Source organism: Heterodontus francisci, chromosome 5 (assembly GCF_036365525.1).
Source record: "Heterodontus francisci isolate sHetFra1 chromosome 5, sHetFra1.hap1, whole genome shotgun sequence".
In the NCBI taxonomy this organism is placed as follows: Eukaryota; Metazoa; Chordata; class Chondrichthyes; order Heterodontiformes; family Heterodontidae; genus Heterodontus; species Heterodontus francisci.
This window is the reverse complement of record NC_090375.1, coordinates 82,148,014-82,171,668: the sequence shown is the minus strand read 5'-3', so window position 1 is coordinate 82,171,668 and position 23,655 is coordinate 82,148,014. Positions and strand designations below refer to the sequence as shown.

The 23,655-nt window shown below is 42.8% G+C and overlaps 1 protein-coding gene across 4 annotated transcripts in view; it reads right to left on the bottom strand.

The window, feature by feature from the left end:
* Window positions 1-23,655, bottom strand: part of lpin2 (lipin 2) — a 125,187-nt gene that overhangs the window by 11,457 nt on the left and 90,075 nt on the right. For 3 of the 4 annotated variants that reach the window (XM_068031702.1, XM_068031701.1, XM_068031704.1), the window contains 8 exons: window positions 18,160-18,229; window positions 15,991-16,080; window positions 14,384-14,454; window positions 13,479-13,623; window positions 8,816-8,964; window positions 5,363-5,449; window positions 3,352-3,504; window positions 1,051-1,162 (listed from right to left, as the gene is read on the bottom strand). In XM_068031702.1, the coding sequence (XP_067887803.1) occupies window positions 1,051-1,162; window positions 3,352-3,504; window positions 5,363-5,449; window positions 8,816-8,964; window positions 13,479-13,623; window positions 14,384-14,454; window positions 15,991-16,080; window positions 18,160-18,229 (877 nt within the window). The remainder of the gene's footprint in view (window positions 1-1,050; window positions 1,163-3,351; window positions 3,505-5,362; window positions 5,450-8,815; window positions 8,965-13,478; window positions 13,624-14,383; window positions 14,455-15,990; window positions 16,081-18,159; window positions 18,230-23,655) is intronic. The other variant, XM_068031703.1, reaches the window with a different exon arrangement.

The window sequence follows — 23,655 nt, the reverse complement described above, 5'->3', positions numbered from 1 at the left end:
GCGGCGAGTCGAAGTGACTTTGCAGTTGGCAGGAAAAAAGACAAAAGCGCAAGGGAAGAGCCAACTGTGTAACAGCCCCGACAATCAAATTTTTCTGTAGCGCCTCACAGCTCCAGCGACCCGGGTTCAATTCTGGGTACTGCCTGTGTGGAGTTTGCAAGTTCTCACTGTGTCTGCGTGGGCTTTCTCCGGCTGCTCTGGTTTCCTCCCACAAGCCAAAGACTTGCAGGTTGGTAGGTAAATTGGCCATTATAAATTGCCCCTAGTATAGGTAGGTGGTAGGGAAATATAGGGACAGGTGGGGATGTGGTAGGGAATATGGGATTAGTGTAGGATTAGTATAAATGGGTGGTTGATGGTCGGCACAGACCCGGTGGGCCGAAGGGCCTGTTTCAGTGCTGTATCTCTAAACTAAACTAAAACTAACTAGCGTTTTATACAGCTCCATCAAAACCTCCCTGCTCTTATATTCTATGCCTCGGCTAATAAAGACAAGTATCCCATATGCCTTCCGAACTACCTTATCTACCTGGTGCTGCCTTCAGTGATCTCTGGACAAGTACACCAAGGTCCCTCTGACTCCCTGCACTTCCTAGGGTCCTACCATCCATTGTATATTCCCTTGCCTCGTTAGTCCTCCCAAAATGCATCACCTCACACTTCAGGATTAAATTCCATTTGCCACTGCTCTGCCCACCTTACCAGCCCATCTAAATCATCCTGTAATCTAGGGCTTTCCTCCTTACTATTTATGACACCACCTATTTTCGTGTCATCTGCAAACTTACTGATCATACCTCCTATATTCACGTCTAAATCATTAACGTACACTACAAACAGCAAGGGTCCCAGTACCGATCCCTGCGGTACACCACTAGTCACAGGCTTCCACTCGCAAAAAACAACCCTCGACCATCACCCTCTGCCTCCTGCCACTAAGCCAATTTTGGATCCAATTTGCCAAATTGCCTTGGATCCCATGGGCTCTTATCTTCTTAATCAATCTCCCATGCGGGAGGTATAAAATAGTCAGTGTTGCCAGTTACTTACATTAGGTCGGTTCCCAAAAGCAGCATAGAAAGGCTGGTTGGAAATAAATAGATTTTTGATGTCATTCAAACATTCAATCTTAAACTTTTCTGGTTTCTTCTCTATTACCTCCCTGCAATTAAAACAGGTACAATGTCAGACAAAACCATGACCACATAGTGCATTGTTTTACCTGAAATGCTGACAATTTAACAATGCGTATTTAAAATATTTAAATTTTGCGAAACTATTTCCCATTGTTCAGTTTCCACCAGCAATTTTCTCCAGCCTCTGAATGTAGCACTTCATTTCTGGTACGGGATTAATAGCAATGTAATCAGTATCTGGGTGTCCGAGTGCATGAATCACAGAAGGTTAGTATGCAGGTACAGCAAGTAATTAGGAATGTTAGCATTTATTGTGAGGGGAATCAAATACAAAAGTAGGGAGGTTATGCTTCAGTTATACAAGGCATTGGAGAGACCACATCTGGAGTACTGTATTGCTCCTTATTTAAGGAAGGATGTAAATGTGTTGGAAGCAGTTCAGAAAAGGTTTACTAGACTAATACCTGGAATGGGCAGACGGTTATGAGGAAAGGTTGGACAGACTAGGCTTGTATCTGCTGGAGTTTAGAAAAGTAAGAGGAGACTTGACTGAAACATACAAGATCTTGAGGGGTCTTGACAGGGTGGATGTGGAAAGAATGTTTCCCTTGCGGGAGAATCTAGAACTAGGGGTCACTGTTTAAAAATAAGGGCGTCGCCCATTTAAGAGAGCGATGAGGAGAAACTTTTTCTGAGGGCCGAGTGTGTTTGGAATTCTCTTCCTCAAAAGGCAGTGGAAGCAGAGTCTTTAAATATTTTTAAGGCAGAGGTAGATAGATTCTTGATAAGCAAGGGGGAGGAAGGTTATCGGGGGTAGGTGGAAATGCAGAGTTGAGGTTACAATCAGATCAGCCATGATCTTATTGAATGGCGGAGCAGGCTTGGGGGGCCGAGTGGCCTACTCCTGTTCCTAATTTGTATCTTCGTATGTACGTAAACAAAGATGGATAGAGACTGGTCTTTTGCTCCTACTTATGAAAAACACCAGTCTGCCTAATGTTTAGCCATGATTATGGCCTGGAATTCGGCTTTTAGCAGGATTAAACTCCAGCTGCCCATGACACAGTTGAAGTTTCTTATAATTCTTTTTAAAATTTGGCAAAGTTAATTCAAATCTACTATAATAAATGCCCCTGCATTCTCGGCATATACAATATAAACTCTACTTTTAAAAGGCTGTGGCTATACAGTAATTGTGCATGTAGTTTTGTGGTGCCGACTTTAGACAGATAACTACTTATTTTGTGGTTACCAGCCCAGACACCACACAACTTGACACTCAGTTTGGAATGTTTTTAAAAAAATATTTAACAATGTGCAGGCCAGTTTTGACATTAAATACTTGTGGCCTCAAAAATTTTTAATTTAAGGAATAACATGTTAAGGATAAAGCTGTGAAGTATTTAGCTTGCAAAGTGCTTGTTCCAATAGACCCATGCTAATCGAAGTTCACCTCCTTTACACAACTAACAACTTGTATTTATAAAGTACCTTTGACACAATAAAACATCCCAAAATGCTTAACAGGAGCATGAGAGAGAAAAATTAGGCACCATCCAGTGTTTATCCTCTGGGGTACCTTTGGGGTCAGGGTAGCTCCAAAACAATTATGCCCGGGAACAGAAATGAAGAACCGCCAAGGCAGACTCAGTAATCCAATACCTAAACCAACCAGGTCCTCAGTATTCCAAGACATTGTTTATGTCTGACCTGCCGGTTTTGCTCTCAATCTGAATCTGAAGGCCCGTCAGCAGGGAGCCAGCTTACTTCCCATTTAGCCAAGACCACTCTATTCACTCTGCAAACCAATGCCTCAGTAGGTAGAATGATCCTAGCCGAAAAGCAGAATGCTACCAGTATTCTGTGCTGCTAAGTTGCATAGTTTTATCTGATTAAACTTCAGTGATATCCTGTGTACAACTGGGGTGCTAAATCCTCAACTGACACCTAAATTTGCTGGACATGGGAGGTGGGATATGTCTTTATGGAGGGCACTGAAGATTGGACAGAAGTTCCACAGATGGTTTATTTGGTGGCTTAGTTTGAAGCCTCAAACATGGTTATAGGTTCCTTGGCATGTCAAACATCTGCTGAATAAACTGCAAGAGCGTTCCAACCAGCACTGAATGGCTGTGCTTCTAACAGTCAGCGAAATAACCTTTTATCATGCAATTGTAAAAGTATTTCCTTACTTATGGAAAATCCTGCCACATACCTATGAAATGCTGAGAAAAGGCTGCTTGGAGCTAGCAGTAGGGGTCCTCTAGGAAGGATGGTTCCTTGATCATTCACCCAGTGCAAATATCCTCTCGTCATGTTTGCCATACCAATGGCACGTGCTGAACAGTAGAGAAATTTGTAGCCATTCCTTTAAGCAAACAGCAGAGGGTAGTAATCATAACTATTTTGTGTATAATTAATATATAGCCTTAGGTTACATTTAAGCCATCTTAACTTTCCAATCAGTTCCTGTGCAAAGGTTACTTATTATTTAGGCTGATTAATGTAATTATAGATTTTATATTTTGTATATTTTGTTCCCAAATGTTTAAACAAAACTGGGATCTCTGCTTTTTCTAACTAACCCCTGAAGAGTGGCTATGCTACTTGAGCTGTTACCTGTGAAACTACAGCAAAATAAGTAGCTTCTGGAGAAGAGCAGAAAAAAAGAAAAACATTGGTGGGGGGTTGCGGGGCAGCTGCGGAATAAAAGGCTAACAGTATCTTGCATGCATCCCATTTCCTAGTCAAGAGAATGGTCAGATGGTTTGCTCTCAAGCCTCTAAACAGTGCTCAATTTGATGATAATGAGTTGTACAACAGCTATTTTAAAAATTATTTTCCTTCCCTTGTAAAAAAAAAAATCAAGAACTTCCCTCTGGGTGAAATGGCTCTAATGAAAATGACAAACCTCATTCTCTGTAACTGTGACTAAGTTGCATTATGCTTCCCTGTCCTGTTTATAATCAGTGACATGGTCAACACATCTTTCAAAGACTCTCCTCTGTTGCCCAGATCAGGGCACTGCTCCCACTTAGTTCACTTGTTCCTCTGTGATCATGGCAAGAGAATCTCCAGCAGTGGCTTCTCTTCTTGCCCATTATCTCCAGAGTTCAAGAAATTATCCTCTGACCCCTTTTCTACCTGCTGCCCTATGGGGACATTTTTCAGACATGGGGGGGGGGGGGGGGGGTCATGTTTCACAAGTATGCTGACAACCCCAGCTCCACTACCTCTCTTTACAACTCCACTGCTCCATGCTGTCAGACTGCTTCTCCAACAGCTAATCCTAAACAAGCCACACTTTCCTCCATCAATTTAAGGCTGCCATGCCTACTGCCGGAGGTGCAACTCAAAATTCTTTAAAACAATCTGGCATTAAAAAAAAAATCAAAATGGTCTTCCACTGTTCAGCAAAATCAAATTAATGTAATGGTTTCCTGAATCTCAACCAGATGTCAGACAAATCCATTTGCACATTGCCAAGCCCTTTACCTCATCATGATAAAGCAAGCAGTTAAGTTAAGTGGTTTCTACTTGTTTTGCAATCAGAATGTATTTGCACATGAATAATGCCACGCCTTCCAAGGGATATGAAGGGCCACTGCTAATGTCTGGTGACATACATTTCACTTCAGCCATCTGTTGCAGTAAAAATTAAAGCAGCCAGCCATATTTCATAGCTTAAAATATGATATGGCATATGATAGCTCTCTGTATTTGCTACAGTTATCACCATAGCTCACAGGAATGTAAAGGACCAGAAAGGACCATGACTCTCCATCAGATATCATTAATATCCCTGAATCAGTCAACTAGTTTATCCAGTGAATAATGGAATCATACTACCAGAAATATCAAGCTCATTCCAGGGTCAATGCTACAATTTATTTAGGTACATTTAGTTTGCGAGTAAAATCTGCCAGGGTTCCCATCTTGATCATTGTCCAGCAGCCCTGCTGGAAGTATGCTTTTCTGAATGCCAGGTGAGATCAGACTCAGATGTGGCTTTCAATGTCGATAAGCAGTCAATACTCAAATGAAGAAAGACCATTTGGGCAGTTCACTTGAGGGCATCCAGTACCATGGTACCATAACTCAGTAAGGAGTTACTATCTTGGAGAGGACATTGGCAGAGTGGGGGAAAAAACAGTTAAAGATCAATTCAACCCTTTTACAACCTCTTAGCAATGTTACTTTTTCTGAGATGTGATTGCCAGACATACTCATGAATCTTATGATAAAGTTTGGCGATCCCTGGGTGGGTCCAGTCCTTGCCCAGCTGAGGAAGGATCTGCCCTAAGGCATCAGACCTACAAGAAAATATATGCATACATTACCATAAATGATCTAAAAAACCAAATTTAAGGTTTAAAGTTTAAAATAGATTAGTGTACGACTGTATATTGATTTAAATAGGCCTATAAATAAAATATAAAATTTAATTTGAGTTAAGAGGCAAGAGACAAACTGTTACACAGCAGTAATACAAATGGTCAAGATATCAAAAATATGGCAAAATAAGCAGTTCATCAATATAATTTTGATCTAAAAATTGATGCATCCTTTGAAACATATTTCTATGTTATTCTGTGCAATGAACTCCTAGGAGTCCAATAGAAGCATTTCCTCTGGATCACATAGGAGATACAGGACCAGCCTGTAAGGAACATTTGTGGGGGAGAAAGGGGAAGCAGCTGCAAAGAGTGGGGACAGACCTGTCACGAAGGACGCTGAACAAGGAGTCAGCCTCAGGTCTCTGTCAAATTTCCTGATAAACCGTGGGTGCTGGCACAGCAGAGGCTGTCCTACCAAGATCTTTCCAGCAAGCTGATAGATCCCCATTGCATAGAGGAGGAGGAAACTCTGACTTGGGACAACAGTGAGTGTAGATTTCTTTGTTTGCAAGTCAAGTGTTTAAGAAAGCTACTCATCTGCAGAGTGCCAGTTGGCCATCTATGGAGTGCATAGCCTCTCCTCAACTGGAGGCATCATATTTACTTCACAAAAAGGTGAAAATGCAGGTGAGTTTAACCAATTAAGACCACACTAAGTTTTCACTCATACCTGATGTTTTGGGGGTAACAGCTTGCAGAAATATATGGATGTATGACTGGTGAAAACCCATCACCAGTGAACCACAAAGAAAAAAAATCTATATAATTCATAAACGATCTGTGGGGGCTGGAAGTGGTGTGGTTTACTTGTTTTTGCCAGGAAGGTGCCTCAGCAGTCACAGCAGAGAACAGGCTAACATTTAGTAAATCATGTGGTTTAAACTGAAATGTTACAGGATCTGAACTGCAGGGCCCTGAACATTAGTATTTTAACCCAACCCCGCACTGCCGTCCCCCTCCACCTGAAATGCTGATCTGTGCACTCTTATCTGCACAAGTCTTTTCCATCTTTTTGGGAAAAAAATATTGTGTTGAAAATACTGTAGATTTTAATAAACATAGCAGGTAAGAGTAATGTAACTAACTAAATCTTCTTCCCGTTTTAGGTGCTACTTGGTACCTTGTTGGCACAGCAGGTAAGTATGTTGGTAACCCGCAACTTCTACCACCTAAAAAAGGACACGGGCAACAGATGCATGGGAACACCATCATCTGTAAGTTCCCCTCCAAGCCACGCATCATCCTGACTTGGAACTATATTGCCGTTCCTTCACTGTCAAAATCCTGGAACTTCCTCCCAAACAGCACTGTGGGTGCACCGCACTAGATGAACTGCAGCAAGGGTTCAAGAAGGCAGCTCACCACCGCCTTCTCAAGGGCTATTTGGGATGAACAACCAATGCTGGTCCAGCCAGCAATACCCAAATCCCATGAAACAAAACAAAAAATCTGTGGTAGGATACAGCTTCCTTTGAGCACTTTGTTGGGAGACTCGAGCTAAAAGGGCAAAAAATACTGGAGAGCAATGGCACTACCAGCCTGTTCTACATCCCTCAACAGGTGTTGCAGGCGGTCACAAGCAACACCTGGAATAGATTTTACCTGGAGAATGATGGGTAACTACAGAGACCCAAAATATTCTTCCAGCACATTCACAGCAAGGTCTGCAAAGTTGCCAGGACCTGCACATGATTGGGACAGAACCTCAATCCACCCCAAAGTCACCCACATTAGAGGAGGTGTGGTCAGGGAGAAGACTCTCAGGCTAAGGACTTGCTAGGCATTGGTTAGTGATTCACTAACCAAATAGTACATTAAGTGAACAGAGGAATACTGGCCACAGGATGCAAGGCACTCCTCGATGTCCTGGCCTAATAAACAAGGCTGACTAGCCAGACACTTTGCTGACAAGAGTGCGGTGGCAGTCAATGCCAATTATTCCACCTCCACTTGTGTGTCAGATGCTAGAGATGTATCCATAGTGGGCACCCAGATGGATTACTAAAAATTAGGGAACCTCCTCCTGACCCAGATAGCCCCGTGGAGTCATCAGCAGAGCTTCCCCAAAGGCCAATCCTAGCACTTACACAGGTTCAAAGGGTCACAGTGCCAAAGAAAAGAGGAGCAGGAATGAAGGAAAATTCAACAACACTGCACACATAAACACAGAAAATTTTCAGAACAGAAAGTAGTAATAATGGAGAAGAGAACAGAGTTATAAAGTAGATGACCTTTTGAAAATCCTGGTTCTGTTGAGTGGAAACTTAAAAACTTCACTGTGAAGCTGTTCAGTGTCGTTATAGAATGATTCAGAGGGTATGGATACTGGAAAAAGACACAATGAAGCAGAACAAAAGAAAAACTGGATCATACGAGGTTCAAAGGGATGGGGTTAATGAATACTACAGAGCACAGTAGGGCTATAAAATGGAGAATATTGTTCAGCAAGCAAATTCGCAAGAGGAAAAAGTACAGGAAACAGATAAATAAATTTGAGTTTGCCAATGGTATGGTGCCAGCTGTATATGTTAAAAAACAGTCCACCAATACAGAAATTAATTTACCACTAAGGAAACAGTTAATTAAGAGACACAAATATTCTGCTAAGAAAAAGAGATACAACATAATATCACGTAAATTCTAGCCTCCATGAAGGTTTCTGAGACATATTGGACAAAATTCTGGACTGACAGGTTGATTTAGATTTTAGATTTTTAGATTAGATTAGAGATACAGCACTGAAACAGGCCCTTCGGCCCACCGAGTCTGTGCCGACCATCAACCACCCATTTATACTAATCCTACACTAATCCCATATTGCTACCAAACATCCCCACCTGTCCCTATATTTCCCTACCACCTACCTACATAAGTGACAATTTATAATGGCCAATTTACCTATCAACCTGCAAGTCTTTTGGCTTGTGGGAGGAAACCGGAGCACCCGGAGAAAACCCACGCAGACACAGGGAGAACTTGCAAACTCCACACAGGCAGTACCTCGAATCGAACCCGGGTCCCTGCAGCTGTGAGGCTGCGGTGCTAACCACTGCGCCGCCCTATTTATTTGTCTTAACTCATTATGTAGCATTATGAATAAAACTACATCATACATAAACGGAGAAAAGTCAGAATATCAAGGTTCATACAGAACTTTCTATGTAAGAAGGAAGGTTTTTTTAACCAATTTATTACAATACATGCACAGTGTTACATATATGCATCTAATGAAAACAATTGGTTAAAATACAAGTATTTCCTTGGATTATACACACAACCTACTTAGTTATGGTTCCATCGATATCAGATATGACGACTTTATCATCCCAGTTCCAGAGGTATATAGTTCCTTCACAGCGACAGGTACCCTGATACTGAGTTGTTATACTAAATACCACATCATTTGGTCCCTCTTTCAGTTTCAGACTTGCCTATGGTAGACAGGTACACAAAAAAAATTTTTAAATCAAAAACAAAAAAAAAACTCTTCTGCATAAATGCCATACTCCAGTTTTTTTTTTTAGTGCAAACACAGGCAGCAGCCACACTCCAGTACTCCCTCCAAATGACTATTCAAGTGTTAGCCAGGATAGCAGGTGCCAGTAGGATATTTGATAGTCAAAAGGTGCCCATGACTAACATCCATATCCACAAGGATGACTAGATAGGAATCAGGATTCCATGTTTGTTTTTTTATTCATCCGTTGTCTAGAATACAGAGGCCAATTGTTACACTTCTGTTGCCATCTCAGCCTGGAATGGAGATCAAACATGTAGCTTTCCTACTTTGCATTGCTCAATTTTACACTAGGTAATGCATAAACAAACTGAGCCATAATAGAATCACAGAAATTTACAGTGCAGAAGAGGCCATTTGGCCAAGCGTGTCTGAACAGGTCATAAAAGAGTCACCCAGCCTAAATTCACTTTCCAGCTCATGGGCCGTAGCCCTGTAGGTTGCAGCACTTTAAGTGCGTATCCAAGTGTTTTATTTTTAAATACAATGAGGATGGTAGAGGCAAAAACCCTTTCAAGCAGCGAGTTCCAGACCCCCACTTTGAGTCAAAAAAGTTACTCTCAGCCCCTCTAATCCTTCTACCAATTCTTTTAAAATCTATGGCCCCTAAAGGTCACCAGGTCCTTTTTATCAATTCTGTCTAGGCCCTCAATTAACTCTCTGCTCAGCCTCCTCTATTACAAATAAAAGAGCCCCAGTTCATTCAATCTTTCCTTGTAGCTAAAATTCACCAGTGCTGACATCCTTGTAAATCTCTTCTGTAACCTCCCTAGTGCGATCACATCCTTCCCATAATGTGGTGACCAGAGCTGTACACAATACTCCAGTTGTGATATAACTAATGCTTTATACAGTTCTAGCATCATCGTCCTGTTCTTATTATATGCCTCAGCTAATAAAGTAAAGTATCCCATATGCTTTTAACCACCTTATCGATCTGTTCTGCTACCTTCAGGGATCAGTAGACATGCACTCCAAGGTCCCTCTACACTTCAGTATCCTACCATTTATAGTGCATTACCCTTGCCTTGTTTGCCCTCCCCAACTGCATTACCTCACACTTTTGACTGAATTCCATTTCCTACTTTTCTACTGACCTGACCAATCCAGTGATATCATCTTGCAATATATATATCTTTCTTCCTCACTATCAACCACACAGCCAATTTTAGTAACATCTGTTACTTTATTAATTATGCCCCCCTAGTTAATTCTAAAATTACATACCACAAACAATAAAAGGACCTAGTACTGAGCCCTGTAGAACCCCATTGGAAACAGCCTTACAGTCCAAAAAAAAAATCCATCCACCATGACCTTTTACTTCCTGCCATGAACCAATTTCGGATCCAACTTGCTACTTGCCCTTGGGTTCCATGGGCATTTACTTTTCGGACAAGTCTGCTATGTAGGACCTTGTCAAAAGCCTTGCTAAATCCATGTAGACTTCATCAAATGCACTAACGTTATCAACTCCTTTATACCTCCTCAAAAATTTCAATCAAGTTAGTCAGACACTATCTTCCCTTAACAAAATCGATGCTGACTGTCCTTGATTAATCTAGGCCTTTCTAAATGATTAATAGAGTCATAGAGTCGTACAGCATAGAAACAGGCCCTTCGGCCCACCGCATCCATGCCAACCATAATGCCCATCTATACTAATCCCACCTGCCTGCATTAATTCCATATCCCTCGATGCCTTGCTCATTCAAGTACCTGTCCAGATGCCTCTTAAATGTTGATACTGTTCCTGCCTCCACCATCTCCTCTGGCAGCTCATTCCAGATACCCACTATTCTTTGTGTGAAAAATTTACCCCTTTGATCCCCTTTAAACTTCCTCCCGCTCACCTTAAATCTATGCCCTCTAGTTTTAGTCGCCTCTACGATGGGAAACAGACCCAGCCTATCCAATCTCTCTTTATAACTCAAGCCCTCCAAACCAGGCAACATCCTAGTGAATCTTTTCTGCACCCTCTCGAGCTTAATCACATCTTTCCTGTAGTGCGGCGACCAGAACTGCACACAGTACTCCAAATGCGGCCTAACCAACGTTATGTACAACTGTAACATGATGTCCCAACTCTTGTACTCAATGCCTCGGCCGATGAAGGCAAGCATGCCATACGCCTTCATCACCCTGTCTACCTGTGTTGCCACTTTCAGGGAATTATGTACTTGCACCCAAAGGTCTCTGTTCAACAACACTCCCCAGGGCCCTGCCATTCACTGTATATGTCCTGCCCTTGTTTAACTTCCCAAAATGCATCACTTCACACTTGACTGCGTTAAATTCCATTGGCCACTCTTGCCCACTTTCCCAGTTGATCGATATCCTGTTGTAACCTTAGACAACCTTCTTCCCTGTCCACTATACCACCAATTTTGGTGTCATCTGCAAACCTACTAATCATGCCCCTTACATTCACATCCAATGTGAACATATATAAACAAACAGAGGGCTCAATACCGATCCCTGCAGCACACCACTGGTCACCAGCCTTCAATCTGAAAAACAACCCTCCACTACCACCCTCTGCCTCCCATCACCAAGCCAATTTTGTATCCAATTTGCGAGCTCACCCTGGATCCCATGTGCTCAAACCTTCTGGACCAGCCTACCATGCGGGACCTTGTCAAAGGCCTTGCTAAAGTTCATGCAGACAATGTCCATCGCCCTGCCCTCGTCAATCCTCTTGGTCACCTCCTCAAAAAACTCAATCAAATTCGAGAGACATGATTTCCCACGCACAAAGCCATGCTAACTATCCCTAATCAGACCATGCCTTTCCAGATGCATATAAATCCTGTCTCAGAATCCCTTCCAATAACTTTCCCCCCACTGATGCAAGGCTCATCAGCCTGTAGTTTCCTGGCTTATCCCTGCTGCCCTTCTTAAATAAAGGCACAACATTAGCTATTCTCCAGTCTTCTGGTACCTCACCAGTGGCTAACGATCAGACAAAAATCTCTGCCAGGGCCCCAACAATCTCCTCCCTTGCTTCCCATACAATCCTAGGATACACCTGGTCAGGCCCTGGGGATTTATCCACCTTAATGCGCTTCAAAACCTCCAACACCTCCTCCTTTGTAATGTTGATACGCTCCAGGATATCGCTATTCCTTCCCTTGAACTCACTAGCTTCCATGACCTTCTCCACAGTAAATACGGACAAGAAATATTCATTTAAGACCTCGCCCATTTCCTGTGGCTCCACACATAGATTGCCACACTGATCCTTAAGGGGACCTACTCTCTCCCTAGCTACCCTTTTACTCTTAATATACTTACGGAATCTTTTAGGATTCTCCTCCATCTTATCTGCCAAGGAAATCTCATGGCCCCCTTTCGCCCTCCTCATTTCCTTAAGTGTAGTCCTACATCCCCTATACTCCCCGAGGGACTCGCTCGATCCCAGCTGCCTATACCTGACATATGCCTCCTTCTTTGTCCTGACCAGACTCTCAATATCAATCGTCAACCAAGGTTCCCTAAACTTGCCAGCCTTGCCCTTCCATCTAACAGGAACATGCTGACCCTGAACTCTACCTATCTCACTCTTAAAGCCTCCCACTTGCCAGACGTCCCTTTACCTATAAACAGCCTCTCCCATTCAACTTCTGATGCCATTGAAATTAGCCTTCCCCCAATTTAGGACTTCAACCTGAGGACCAGTCATATCCTTTTCCATAACTATCTTGAAGCTAATAGAGTTATGGTCACTGGCCCCAAAGTGCTCCCCCACTGACACATCAACCACCTGCCCATCCCCATTTCCTAAGAGGAGTTCGAGTGTAGCTCCTACTCTAATAGGGCCATCCACATACTTAATACGGTCTTTCAAAATTTTTTTCAATAATTTGTGACCAAGGTTTGGCTGCAATTACTTGGTCTACCCCTTTCTATCTTTTCAAACAATGGTACAATGTTAGCAGTCCTCTGGCACCACACCTGTAAATACAGATGACTGGAAAATGGTAGTCAGAGTAAGGGGAGCTCTTAGTCCAGTTTCAACGCAAACTCGCATGGCTGCACGAAAAGCTCCAGGAAAGTAAACTCTATTGTATGCTCAGTGGTTGGTTTATTACAAAGCAAATATTTAATTGTATAGATTATAAACATAGAAGGATTTTGTAGGTTCAATGTTGCAGAAAGTAAACATATTGACAACAGTGCCTTTCAGTAATTTTTAGCATATCTGGCAATTATTAAAGCAACTCAGAACAATTCAAGAGCACAAATGCTTTGGAATAGCAGCTAGTCAATTAATCAATCCTTTCTGAAGTCAGGTTCTCTGCATACAGTTAACAAAAAGGAAAACATTAGCATTTTCTGATTTTCCAACACCAGTGTGCAACAGATACAGTAGTAGTGCACCCATATAAATACTTACTAAAACAGACAAATCATGAGAAAAATGCTTACAATTTGTTCTGAGGATAATCGGAGAGACTTCTTATAAGAAATGGAGCAGCCCTGATTTGGGTTCTTTGACACTTTTAGGTCACTTGCTGTTGATTCCTTTAGGTTAGTTGAGTCTTCATCACTAGAAAAGTCCCCTTCATTGGATCTAATTAAAATGTTGATAAAGGAAAAAAAAAACATTCCCTGAAATGTGACAAGGAGCAAGCATGAGCTAATGATCTTCATAAGACTTATCCCATATTCTAATTCATATTAGAAATAGTTCCGCAGTTGACTTCAAGGAGGAGTCACAGATGTTGTGCAAATATTGCATATTTACTGATGTAAACCAAATAGAAATAATTTTACAATCCAATTCGTACAATTGCTTTTAAAATCACCCACTGGATGTAGTCTGAAATTCTGGTGACTCAGTGGCTAGATGTACCATGCGATGCAGTACTGAGCCAGATCAGAAAGTTGCCCAAGTTAACTAATTTAAGCTGGGTGGTAGTGGGTTAGCACAGCAGAGTTCAGTGTCTCTGGACTGTGGAGTGGTGGAAGATTAAAATCAGGTACGGATTCTGGAAGCTTTCCTACTCGAAAGCGTGTGGAAGATGACACAAGCAGGGATAAAACTGGAGGGGTCGGGCAAGAGAATGATCAACTCTATTCCCATGTTAGCACCTTGCTTCATCTCACCCTCCACCACAACACTTGTCGTCCTCCTCCTGGGTGAGTGATGGTTACTCTCAATTTATGGGCATAAATCAAATCTGAGGGATGGAAGAGAGTTCTCTTCATATAGTTTCTGCTGAGGAAAAATGCAAATCTCAGCTAAAACCAAGGATGCCTGAACTTAAGAGTTTTCAATGTAGTCTAATGAAAATAATTATGAGGAGTTGTAACAGAGTTTAAAGATTTACCTGCTGGTAACAGAGCTTTGGTTTTGATTAGGTTTGTAGCTTTCATTCACTTTCTCTTGCTGTGTTTCAGGCTGCCAATGCACATAGAAACAGTTATTATGGAGATAATCACAAGAAACCATAGAATGAGAAAAAGCTGTTCAACTCTTCAATCTGACCTTGTACAGAGTATGCACAATCAAAATCAACATTTAAATCTAGTCAGGAGAGATTGAGCAAAATGTTCTCCTTCCTCTCATGCCCACAAAAGGTAAACCACTCAAAACTCCAGAATATATGTTATATAATATATAAAATAGAATGCATGTATACAAAAGTAGATTTTAAAATATTAATTTCTGGGGTTATGTCTTGCTGTTTAACAGATCAAAAGCAGCTAATGCTCATTTTTCCCTTCTCCTCGCCTTTCCCCACTTACATAAAAAAAATAAAATCATACATGTGGAAAGTTAATTTACAAACACTGCTCAACTTCCAACTCCCAAGATAAATTAGAAAATACATCATCTGGATTTTCTTCTTTGGAACATACCTCTGCCCACCTGTGTCCACTGCAACCAGACTAGTTTTCCCAAATCTGATTTTGTAGGGATCCATGGCTGTCTCCTGCCAGCATTCCCACTATTAAAAGGGAGCTGTCAGAAAGGAAACCCTGGCTGTGCTGCAGTGGGAACGCAGACTAGAGACTTAAAAGAGGATGAAGCACCCTGAAGATTGGAATTAGGTTTTTAAGTAGTTAAATCTCTGGGGCCCTCTGGCAGGAAAGAAGGCCGCTAAAAAGTCCCCCTCCCTTCCTTTGGGTATTTACTGCCGGTACCAGGAGGCATCTTTCCACATGCCGGCCCCAAGAAATGGTGGCAGACAAGAAGGAAATTCACCAGGGACCAAGCTCTACCTCCTGACCGTTATTTGGATGTCGCAGGCATGGAAGAAGCAGTAGCCCCGGAGGAGCAGCGGGCGTGAAATCCTGATTGGTCACTGATGTGGGCATAGGTCTTACCATCCAAATTTTCCAACATTCTCTGGTGCAGGGTAACTCCCAATCTTTCCGTAAGATGTCCAGTAAGATTTTGCAGTCACCCTAAATGGCATTCTCAGCTTATTACCTTTCAAAATGTAGTTACCCAACAAGATTATTGCCAACTGCCTTTTACCAACTGTCTTTTACCAACTGTAAAAGCTATTCATCTTTTGCAACCACGGCAGAAATAACAGATGTCCTCATGTTCAGGGTTGGACATGAACAACCCTAAACATGGCTACCAAACTCCAAGAATAATCCTTATAGAACATACCCGTTACAAATCACAGAAAAAAAGCATTTTTAATGCAAATTTGTGTACCAAAACTTCAAGATTTAGAAAGTTTGCCACTTTGAATCTAGTACTCAGATAAATGGTTTCATGTCTATTAACTTATTTTCTTAACTGAGCAATTAGACACAGTATAATCACTAACAGCAGCAATCGAAAAACACCTGAAAATTACGGACTCTATAATTTACTCCATTTCATTCATAGAATGGTGGATCGGGCTCGAGGGTCCGAATGGCTTATTCCTGTTGCTATATCTTATGATCTTATAATGGTACAAATTGGCAATAATACCTCTTTGACAGCAATGTCTCTCTTGCGCCAGAACCACCATCTGCCCGACTTCTTTGGCATCTTCACTTTTACCCAATCATCAATTGTTGCCTACGTGTATAGAATTTCAGTGTTTTTAAAAAGCCACAAGATCTTTACATTCGCAATAGAGTTAAACAAAAGCAATGTTACCCATTCATATCTTTGCTCAACTATGACCATATTTTTCAGTTTCTGCATATCTAGAGCTTGTGTACGTCATTTACAGTTGAAATGATTTACATTTCTATAATTTTACCTGCTATTGTAGAATCATAGAATGAATGGTTACAACACAGGAGGCAGCCATTTGGCCCATCGTATCTGTACCGGCTCTCAGAGCAACTCGGCTAGTCCCACTCCCCTACCTTTTCCCCATGGAAAAGCAAATCTTCTCTTCAGATAATTATTTAATTCCCTTTTTAAAGCCACAATCAAAAATGCCTCCAGCACGTTCCCAGGCAGTGCACTCCAGATGCCTCTGGTTCTTTTTTCAATCACGCTAAATTGGTGTCCTCTGGTTCTTGACCCTTCCACCAATGGGAACAGTTTCTCCCTATCTATTGTCCAGAGCCCTCATCACTGTATGGTGTATTATCCCATGCACAAAACCATAAAGATGTTTTATAAATAAGGGCAAAAAGATCACGCTAAATCCAAACAAAATCATTCGTTAGGTCACAATAATACTGGGTCTAGTTTTGGGCACTATTTTAGGAAGGATGCCAAGGCCATGATTGTTGGGGGGGGGGAAAAAGCACTAGCTCGATACCAGTGATGAGAGGAGAGGCTTGAAAAAATGGGTTTCGCTTCATTAGAAAATGAAGAGAAAACCTGATGAAGGGGTTTGATAGTGTAAATTGGGAAAAACTATCACTAGTTGGTGAGTTGATAATCAGAAGGCATACATTTACGATCACCAAACTGATTTACTTTAACGCATGATGGGATGTTAGGACATGCAATACCCTACCAGAAAGCCTGCTGGAAGCATTATCCATAATGATAGATTTTAAAAGTGAAGTGATAAATAACAAGAAATGGTATGGGGAAATGGAAGGGGAATAAGATTAAGTGGATAGTTCTCTGGGCCAGTGCAGGTACAATGGGCCAAGTGGCCTCTTTCTGTGCTACAACCTTCTATGAATATAGCCATCTTCAGCAGTCAACACCTGGACGATAACGGGCTTTTTATGGTCACCCAGTATCCACAAAAGGTACTGTTACCTTTGTGCACATAGATTTTCAACCTATTTGGAACTATTTGGCATCGTGATAGCCTCTTTGCAACTCCTACAAACCTCTGGAAAAAGATTTTACAGTGGTGCAACCAATATGCAGGTACAGCAGGTAATTAGGAAAGCTAATACAATGTGATCATTTATTGCGAGGAAAATTGAATAGAAAGTAGGAAGGTTATGCTTCTGGTATACAGGGCATTGGTGAGACCACATGTACAGTATTGGTCTCCTTATTTAAGGAAGGATGAAAATATGCATTGGAGATAGTTCAGAGAAGGTTTACTAAACTAACACCTGGAATGGGTGGTTGTCTTAGAAGGAAAGGTTGGACAGGCTAGGCTTGTATCTACTGGAGTTAAGAGTAGGAGGTGACTTGATTGAAACGTAGAGGATCCTGAGGAGCCTTGACAGGGTGGATGTTTCCTCTTGAGACACCATCTAGAACTAGGGGTCACTGCTTAAAAATAAGGGGTCACCCATTTAAGACAGAGATGAAGAAATTTTTTCTGAGGGTCACAGCAAGTCTTTGCAACTCTTTCTCAAAAGGCCGTGAAAGCAGAGTCTTTAAATATTTTTAAGGCACAGGTAGATAGATTCTTGATAAGCAAGGGGGTGAAAGGTTATTGGGTGTAGGCAGGAATGTGGAGTCGAGGTTACAATCAGATCAGCCACCTTGTTGAATGACAGAGCAGGCTTGAGGGGCCAAGTGGCCTACTCCTGCTCCTAATTCATATGTTCGCAATAAAATGGAGATTAAAAGATACATCTTCTGTTCATAATACAGGTAAGTGACTCCTCAAACATTGCACTGCCAATTATTATAATTAGATTCTGGTTTCATTTGTAACAAATGGAACATTTAATGAAGTAATCTTAAAAAGGCGAGTGTTGCAAGTCAATATTTTTTTACCTTGGGTAGACACTTTTGGAAAGCCTGCATGCTGAGAACCATAGGAGCAGCTAACGCCCAGTTGTAGTATCTGTAAAATATATATTTTACTTAAATAACTCCAGAGAAAATAAGAGTTCAAACTATGTTTTTTTTTTTTTAAGATTAGAACATTACAGCGCAGTACAGGCCCTTCGGCCCTCGATGTTGCGCCGACCTGTGAAACCATCTGACCTACACTATTCCATTTTCATCCATATGTCTATCCAATGACCACTTAAATGCCCTTAAAGTTGGAGAGTCTACTACTGTTGCAGGCAGGGCGTTCCACGCCCCTACTACTCTCTGTGTAAAGAAACTACCTCTGACATCTGTCCTATATCTATCACCCCTCAACTTAAAGCTATGTCCCCTCGTGTTTGCCATCACCATCCGAGGAAAAAGACTCTCACTATCCACCCTATCTAACCCTCTGATTATCTTGTATGTCTCTATTAAGTCACCTCTCCTCCTCCTTCTCTCCAACGAAAACAACCTCAAGTCCCTCAGCCTTTCCTCGTAAGACCTTCCCTCCATACCAGGCAACATCCTAGTAAATCTCCTCTGCACCCTTTCCAAAGCTTCCACATCCTTCCTATAATGCGGTGACCAGAACTGCACGCAATACTCCAGGTGCGGTCTCACCAGAGTTTTGTACAGCTGCAGCATGACCTCGTGGCTCCGAAACTCGATCCCCCTACTAATAAAAGCTAACACATCAGCAGCAAATACAAAACCTAAAAAATTGAAGAGACCATCACAATTTTAGTTACAGCAAGGATACTGAAAATGAAGGTGAAAGGGCATTTCACTAATCAAAAGGTTACGCTGAAAGAAAGATGTTGCACCCCACGAGTTCAAATGAATTGGTTGGGCTGAATAGTATTTACAGAATATGGCAAATTTACAGAATTTCAGAACAGAGACACACGCATACTGAGAAACTAAGTCCATTTGTTTCTATGCTTAAATACTCCAGGTTCCTCACCATTTCCAACTGGTATGAACCCCATTTTCCCCCATTATACAAAGTGCAGCAATACAATTATTCATGTTCCACTCCAAAGGGGTTATAAAATCTTCACTGTTTTAAAGTAAAACATTATGTCCAAGGATAAATGAAGCTTATTGCAGCTCTTCCTCTTAAATTTCTCAGCATCTTCCCATGTTAGCTTCTCTCTTCCTGAAGGCATTGATTCATTTTGAAACATGGACATACAGCTGCCAGGCAAGTGTTCATTATTTTATTTGAACCCAGTAAGTTTCAGCAGGCTATTCTACCATAGGAGGCATCATACAAGAGCCCTGTCCTCAATAATAATTTACACAGATGCTCTTCCGTGCCAACAGACAGCAATTGATGGATGAGTGGGTGGGAGTGTATGGCTTCTCCAGAGCCCAGGAATGATGAGGCAAGTTAGTTACTTAGCTTATCTGACCTGGAGCAGTGATAGGGTATCACAAAACAAACCAGGGTCCAACTCTTGAATTATTCAGAACCCTATGCCTCAGTACAATAATGGACACTAAATATACCCAGAGTTCTACCTCACCACCACTGTTGCTGAATTAGCAAACTGCTTATCTGACATCCAGTACTGAATGAGCAGAAATTTCCTCCAATTAAATAATCGGGAAAGCTGAAGCCATTCTTTTCGGTCCCTGCTCTGTTCCCTAGCTACTGAACCCATTCCTCTCCCTGACAATCTGAGATTAAGCCAGTCTTTTTGCAACCTTGGTGTCATATTGAGTGGGAGGCGGTGGCCTGGTGGTATTATCACTGGACTAGTTACCCAGAGACCCAGGGTATTGATCTGGGGACATGGGTTCGAATTCCACCACAGCAGAAGGTGGAATTTGAATTTAATTAATAAATCTGGAATTAAAAGCTAGTCTAATGATGGCCATGAAACCATTGTCGATTGTTGTAAAAATCCATCTGGTTCACTAATGTCCTTTAGGGAAGGAAATCTGTCTTTACCTGGTCTGGCCTACATGTGACTCCAGACCCACAACGATGTGGTTAACTCTTACAAGCCCTCTGAAACGACCTAGCAAGCCACTCAGTTGTACCTAACCGCTACGAAGTCAATAAAAAAAAAGGAATGAAACCGGACGGACCACCTGGCATCGACCTAGGCACCGGAAACGACAATGGCAAACCCAGCCCTGTCGACCCTGCAAAGTCCTCCTTACTAACATCTGGGGGCTAGTGCCAAAGTTGGAGAGCTGTCCCAGACTAGTCAAGCAACAGCCTGACATGGTCATACTCACGGAATCATACCTTACAGGCAATGTCCCAGACACTGCAATCACTAACCCTGGATACGTCCTGTCCCACCAGCAGGACAGACCCAGCAGAGGTGGCGGGACAGTGGTCTACAGTAGGGAAGGAGTTGCCCTGGGAGTCCTCAACATCGAAGTCTCATGGCATCAGGTCAAACTTGGGCAACATAACGTCCTACTGATTACCACCTACCATTCTCCCTCAGCTGATGAGTCAGTACTCCATGTTGAACGCCACTTGGAGGAAGCACTGAGGGTGGCAAGGGCACAAAATGTACTCTGGGTGGGGGACTTCAATGTCTATCACAAAGTGTGGCTCGGTAGCACCACTACTGACTGAGCTGGCCGAGTACTAAAGGACATAGCTGCTAGATTGGGTCTGTGGCAGGTGGTGGGGGAACCAACACATGGGAACAACATACTTGACCTAGTCCTCAACAATCTGCCTGCCGCAGATGCATCTGTCCATGACTGTATTGGTAGGAGTGACCACCGCACGGTCCTTGTGGAGATGAACTCCTGCCTTCACATTGAGGATACTGTCCATCGTTTTGTGTGGCACTATCACCGTGCTAAATGGGATAGATTTCCAACAGATCTAGCAATGCAAAACTGGGCATCCATGAGGTGCTGTGGACCATCAGCAACAGCAGAAATTGTACTCAACCACAATCTGTAACCTCATGGCCCAGCATATCCCCCATTCTACCATTACCATCAAGCCAGGAGACAAACCCTGGTTCAATGAAGAGTGCAGAAGGGCATGCCAGAAGCAGCTTGAGGCAGACCTCAAAATGAGGTGTCAACCTGGTGAAGCTACAACCCAGGACTACTTTGCATGCCAAACTGCGTAAGCAGCATGCAATTGACAGAGCTAAGCGATTCCATAACCAACAGATCAGATCTAAGCTCTGCAGTTCTGCCACATCCAGTCGTGAATGGTGGTGGACAATTCAACAACTAACTGGAGGAGGCGACTGCACAAATATCCCCATCCTCAATGATGGGGGCGCCCAGCACATCAGTGCGAAAGATAAGGCTGAAGCATCTGCAACAATCTTCAGCCAGAAATGCCGAGTTGATGATCCATCTTGGCCCCCTCCTGAAGTCCCCAGCATCAAAAATGTCAGTCTTCAACCAATTCGATTCACTCCGCGTGATATCAAGAAATGACTGAAGGCACTGGATACTGCAAAGGCTATGGGTCCTGACAACATTCTGGCAATAGTACTGAAGACTTGTGCTCCAGAACTTGCCGCACCCCTAGCCAAGCTGTTCCAGTATAGCTACAACACTGGCATCTACCCGACAATGTGGAAAACTGCCCAGGTCTGTCCTGTACACAAAAAGCAAGACAAGTCCAACCCGGCTAATTACCGCCCCACCAGTCTACTCTCAATCATCAGCAAAGTGATGGAAGGAGTCATCAACAGTGACATCAAGCAGCACTTGCTCAGCGATACCCAGTTTGGGTTCCAACAGGGCCACTCAGCACCTGACTTCATTGCAGCCTTGGTTCAAACATGGATAAAAGAGCTGAACTCAAGAAGTGAGGTGAGAGTGACTGCCCTTGACATCAAGGCAGCATTTGACCGAGTATGGCATCAAGGAGCCCTAGCAAAACTGGAGTCAATGGGAATCAGGGGGAAAACTCTCTGCTGGTTAGTGTCATACCTAGTGCAAAAGGAAGATGGCTGTGGTTGTTGGAGGTCAATCATCTGAACTCCAAGACATCACTGCAGCAGTTCCTCAGGGTAATGTCCTAGGCCCAACCATCTTCAGCTGCTTCATCAATGACCTTCCTTTAATCATAAGGTTAGAAGTGGGGATGTTCAGCACCATTCGCGACTCCTCAAGTATTGAAGCAGTCAGTGTAGAAATGCAGCAAGACCTGGACAATATCCAGGCCTGGGCTGATAAGTGGCAAGTAACATTCGTGCCACACAAGTGCCGGGCAATGACCATCTCCAACAAGAGAGAATCTAATCATCTCCCCTCAACATTCAATGACATTACCATTGCTGAATCACCCCATCAACATCCTAGGGGCTACCATTGACCAGAAACTGAACTGGAGTAGCCATATAAATACCGTGGCTACAAGAGCAGATCAGAGGCTAGGAATCCTGCGGCGAGTAACTCACCTCCTAACTCCCAAAGCCTGTCCACCATCCACACGGCACAAGTCAGGAGTGTGATGGAATACCCTCCACTTGCCTGGATGGGTGCAGCTCCAACAAGACTCAAGAAGCTCGACACCATCCAGGACAAAGCAGCCCGCTTGATTGGCACACCATCCACAAACAAACATTCACTCCCTCCACCACTGATGCACAGTGGCAGCAGTGTGTACCATCTACAAGATGCACTGCAGCAACGCACCAAGGCACCTTAGACAGCACCTTCCAAACCCACAACCTCTACCAACTAGAAGGACAAGAGCAGCAGAATAATGGGAACCTCACCATCTGCAAGTCCCCCTCCAAGTCACACATCATCCCAACTTGGAACTAGATCGCTGTTCCTTCACTGTCGCTGGGTCAAAATCCTGGAACTCCCTTCCTAACAACATTGTGGGTGTACCTACCTCACATGGACTGCAGCGGTTCAAGAAGGCAGCTCACCACCACCTTCTCGAGGGCAATTAGGGATGGGCAATAAATGCAGACATAGCCAGTGATGCCCACATCCCATGAATGAAGGAATAAAAAAAAAAATTGACCCCAAGATGAACTTCTGACGTCATATTCATGCCATCACTAAAGCTGCCTATTTCCACCTTGCCTAACTTCACCCGTCTCAGCTCATCTACTGTTGAAACCCTCATTCATGCCTTTGTCACCTCTAGACTTGATTATTCCAATGCACTCCTGGCTGGTGTCCCACATTCTACTCTCCATAAACTTGAGGGCATCCAAAACTCTGCTGCTCATGTCTTAACTCGCACGTTCCCCTATCACCCCTTTATTCGCCAAGCTACCATTGGCTCCTGGTCAAGAAATGTCTTGATTTTAAAATTCTCAACCTTGTTTGCAAATTTCACCATGGCCTCACTTCTCCCTATCTCTGTAATCTCTTTCAGCCCCACAACCCTCCAAGATATCTGCGCTCTTCTAATTCTGACCTCTTGTGCCTCCCCGATTTTAATCACTCTGCCATTGGTGGCCATGCCTCCAGTTGACTCAACCCCAA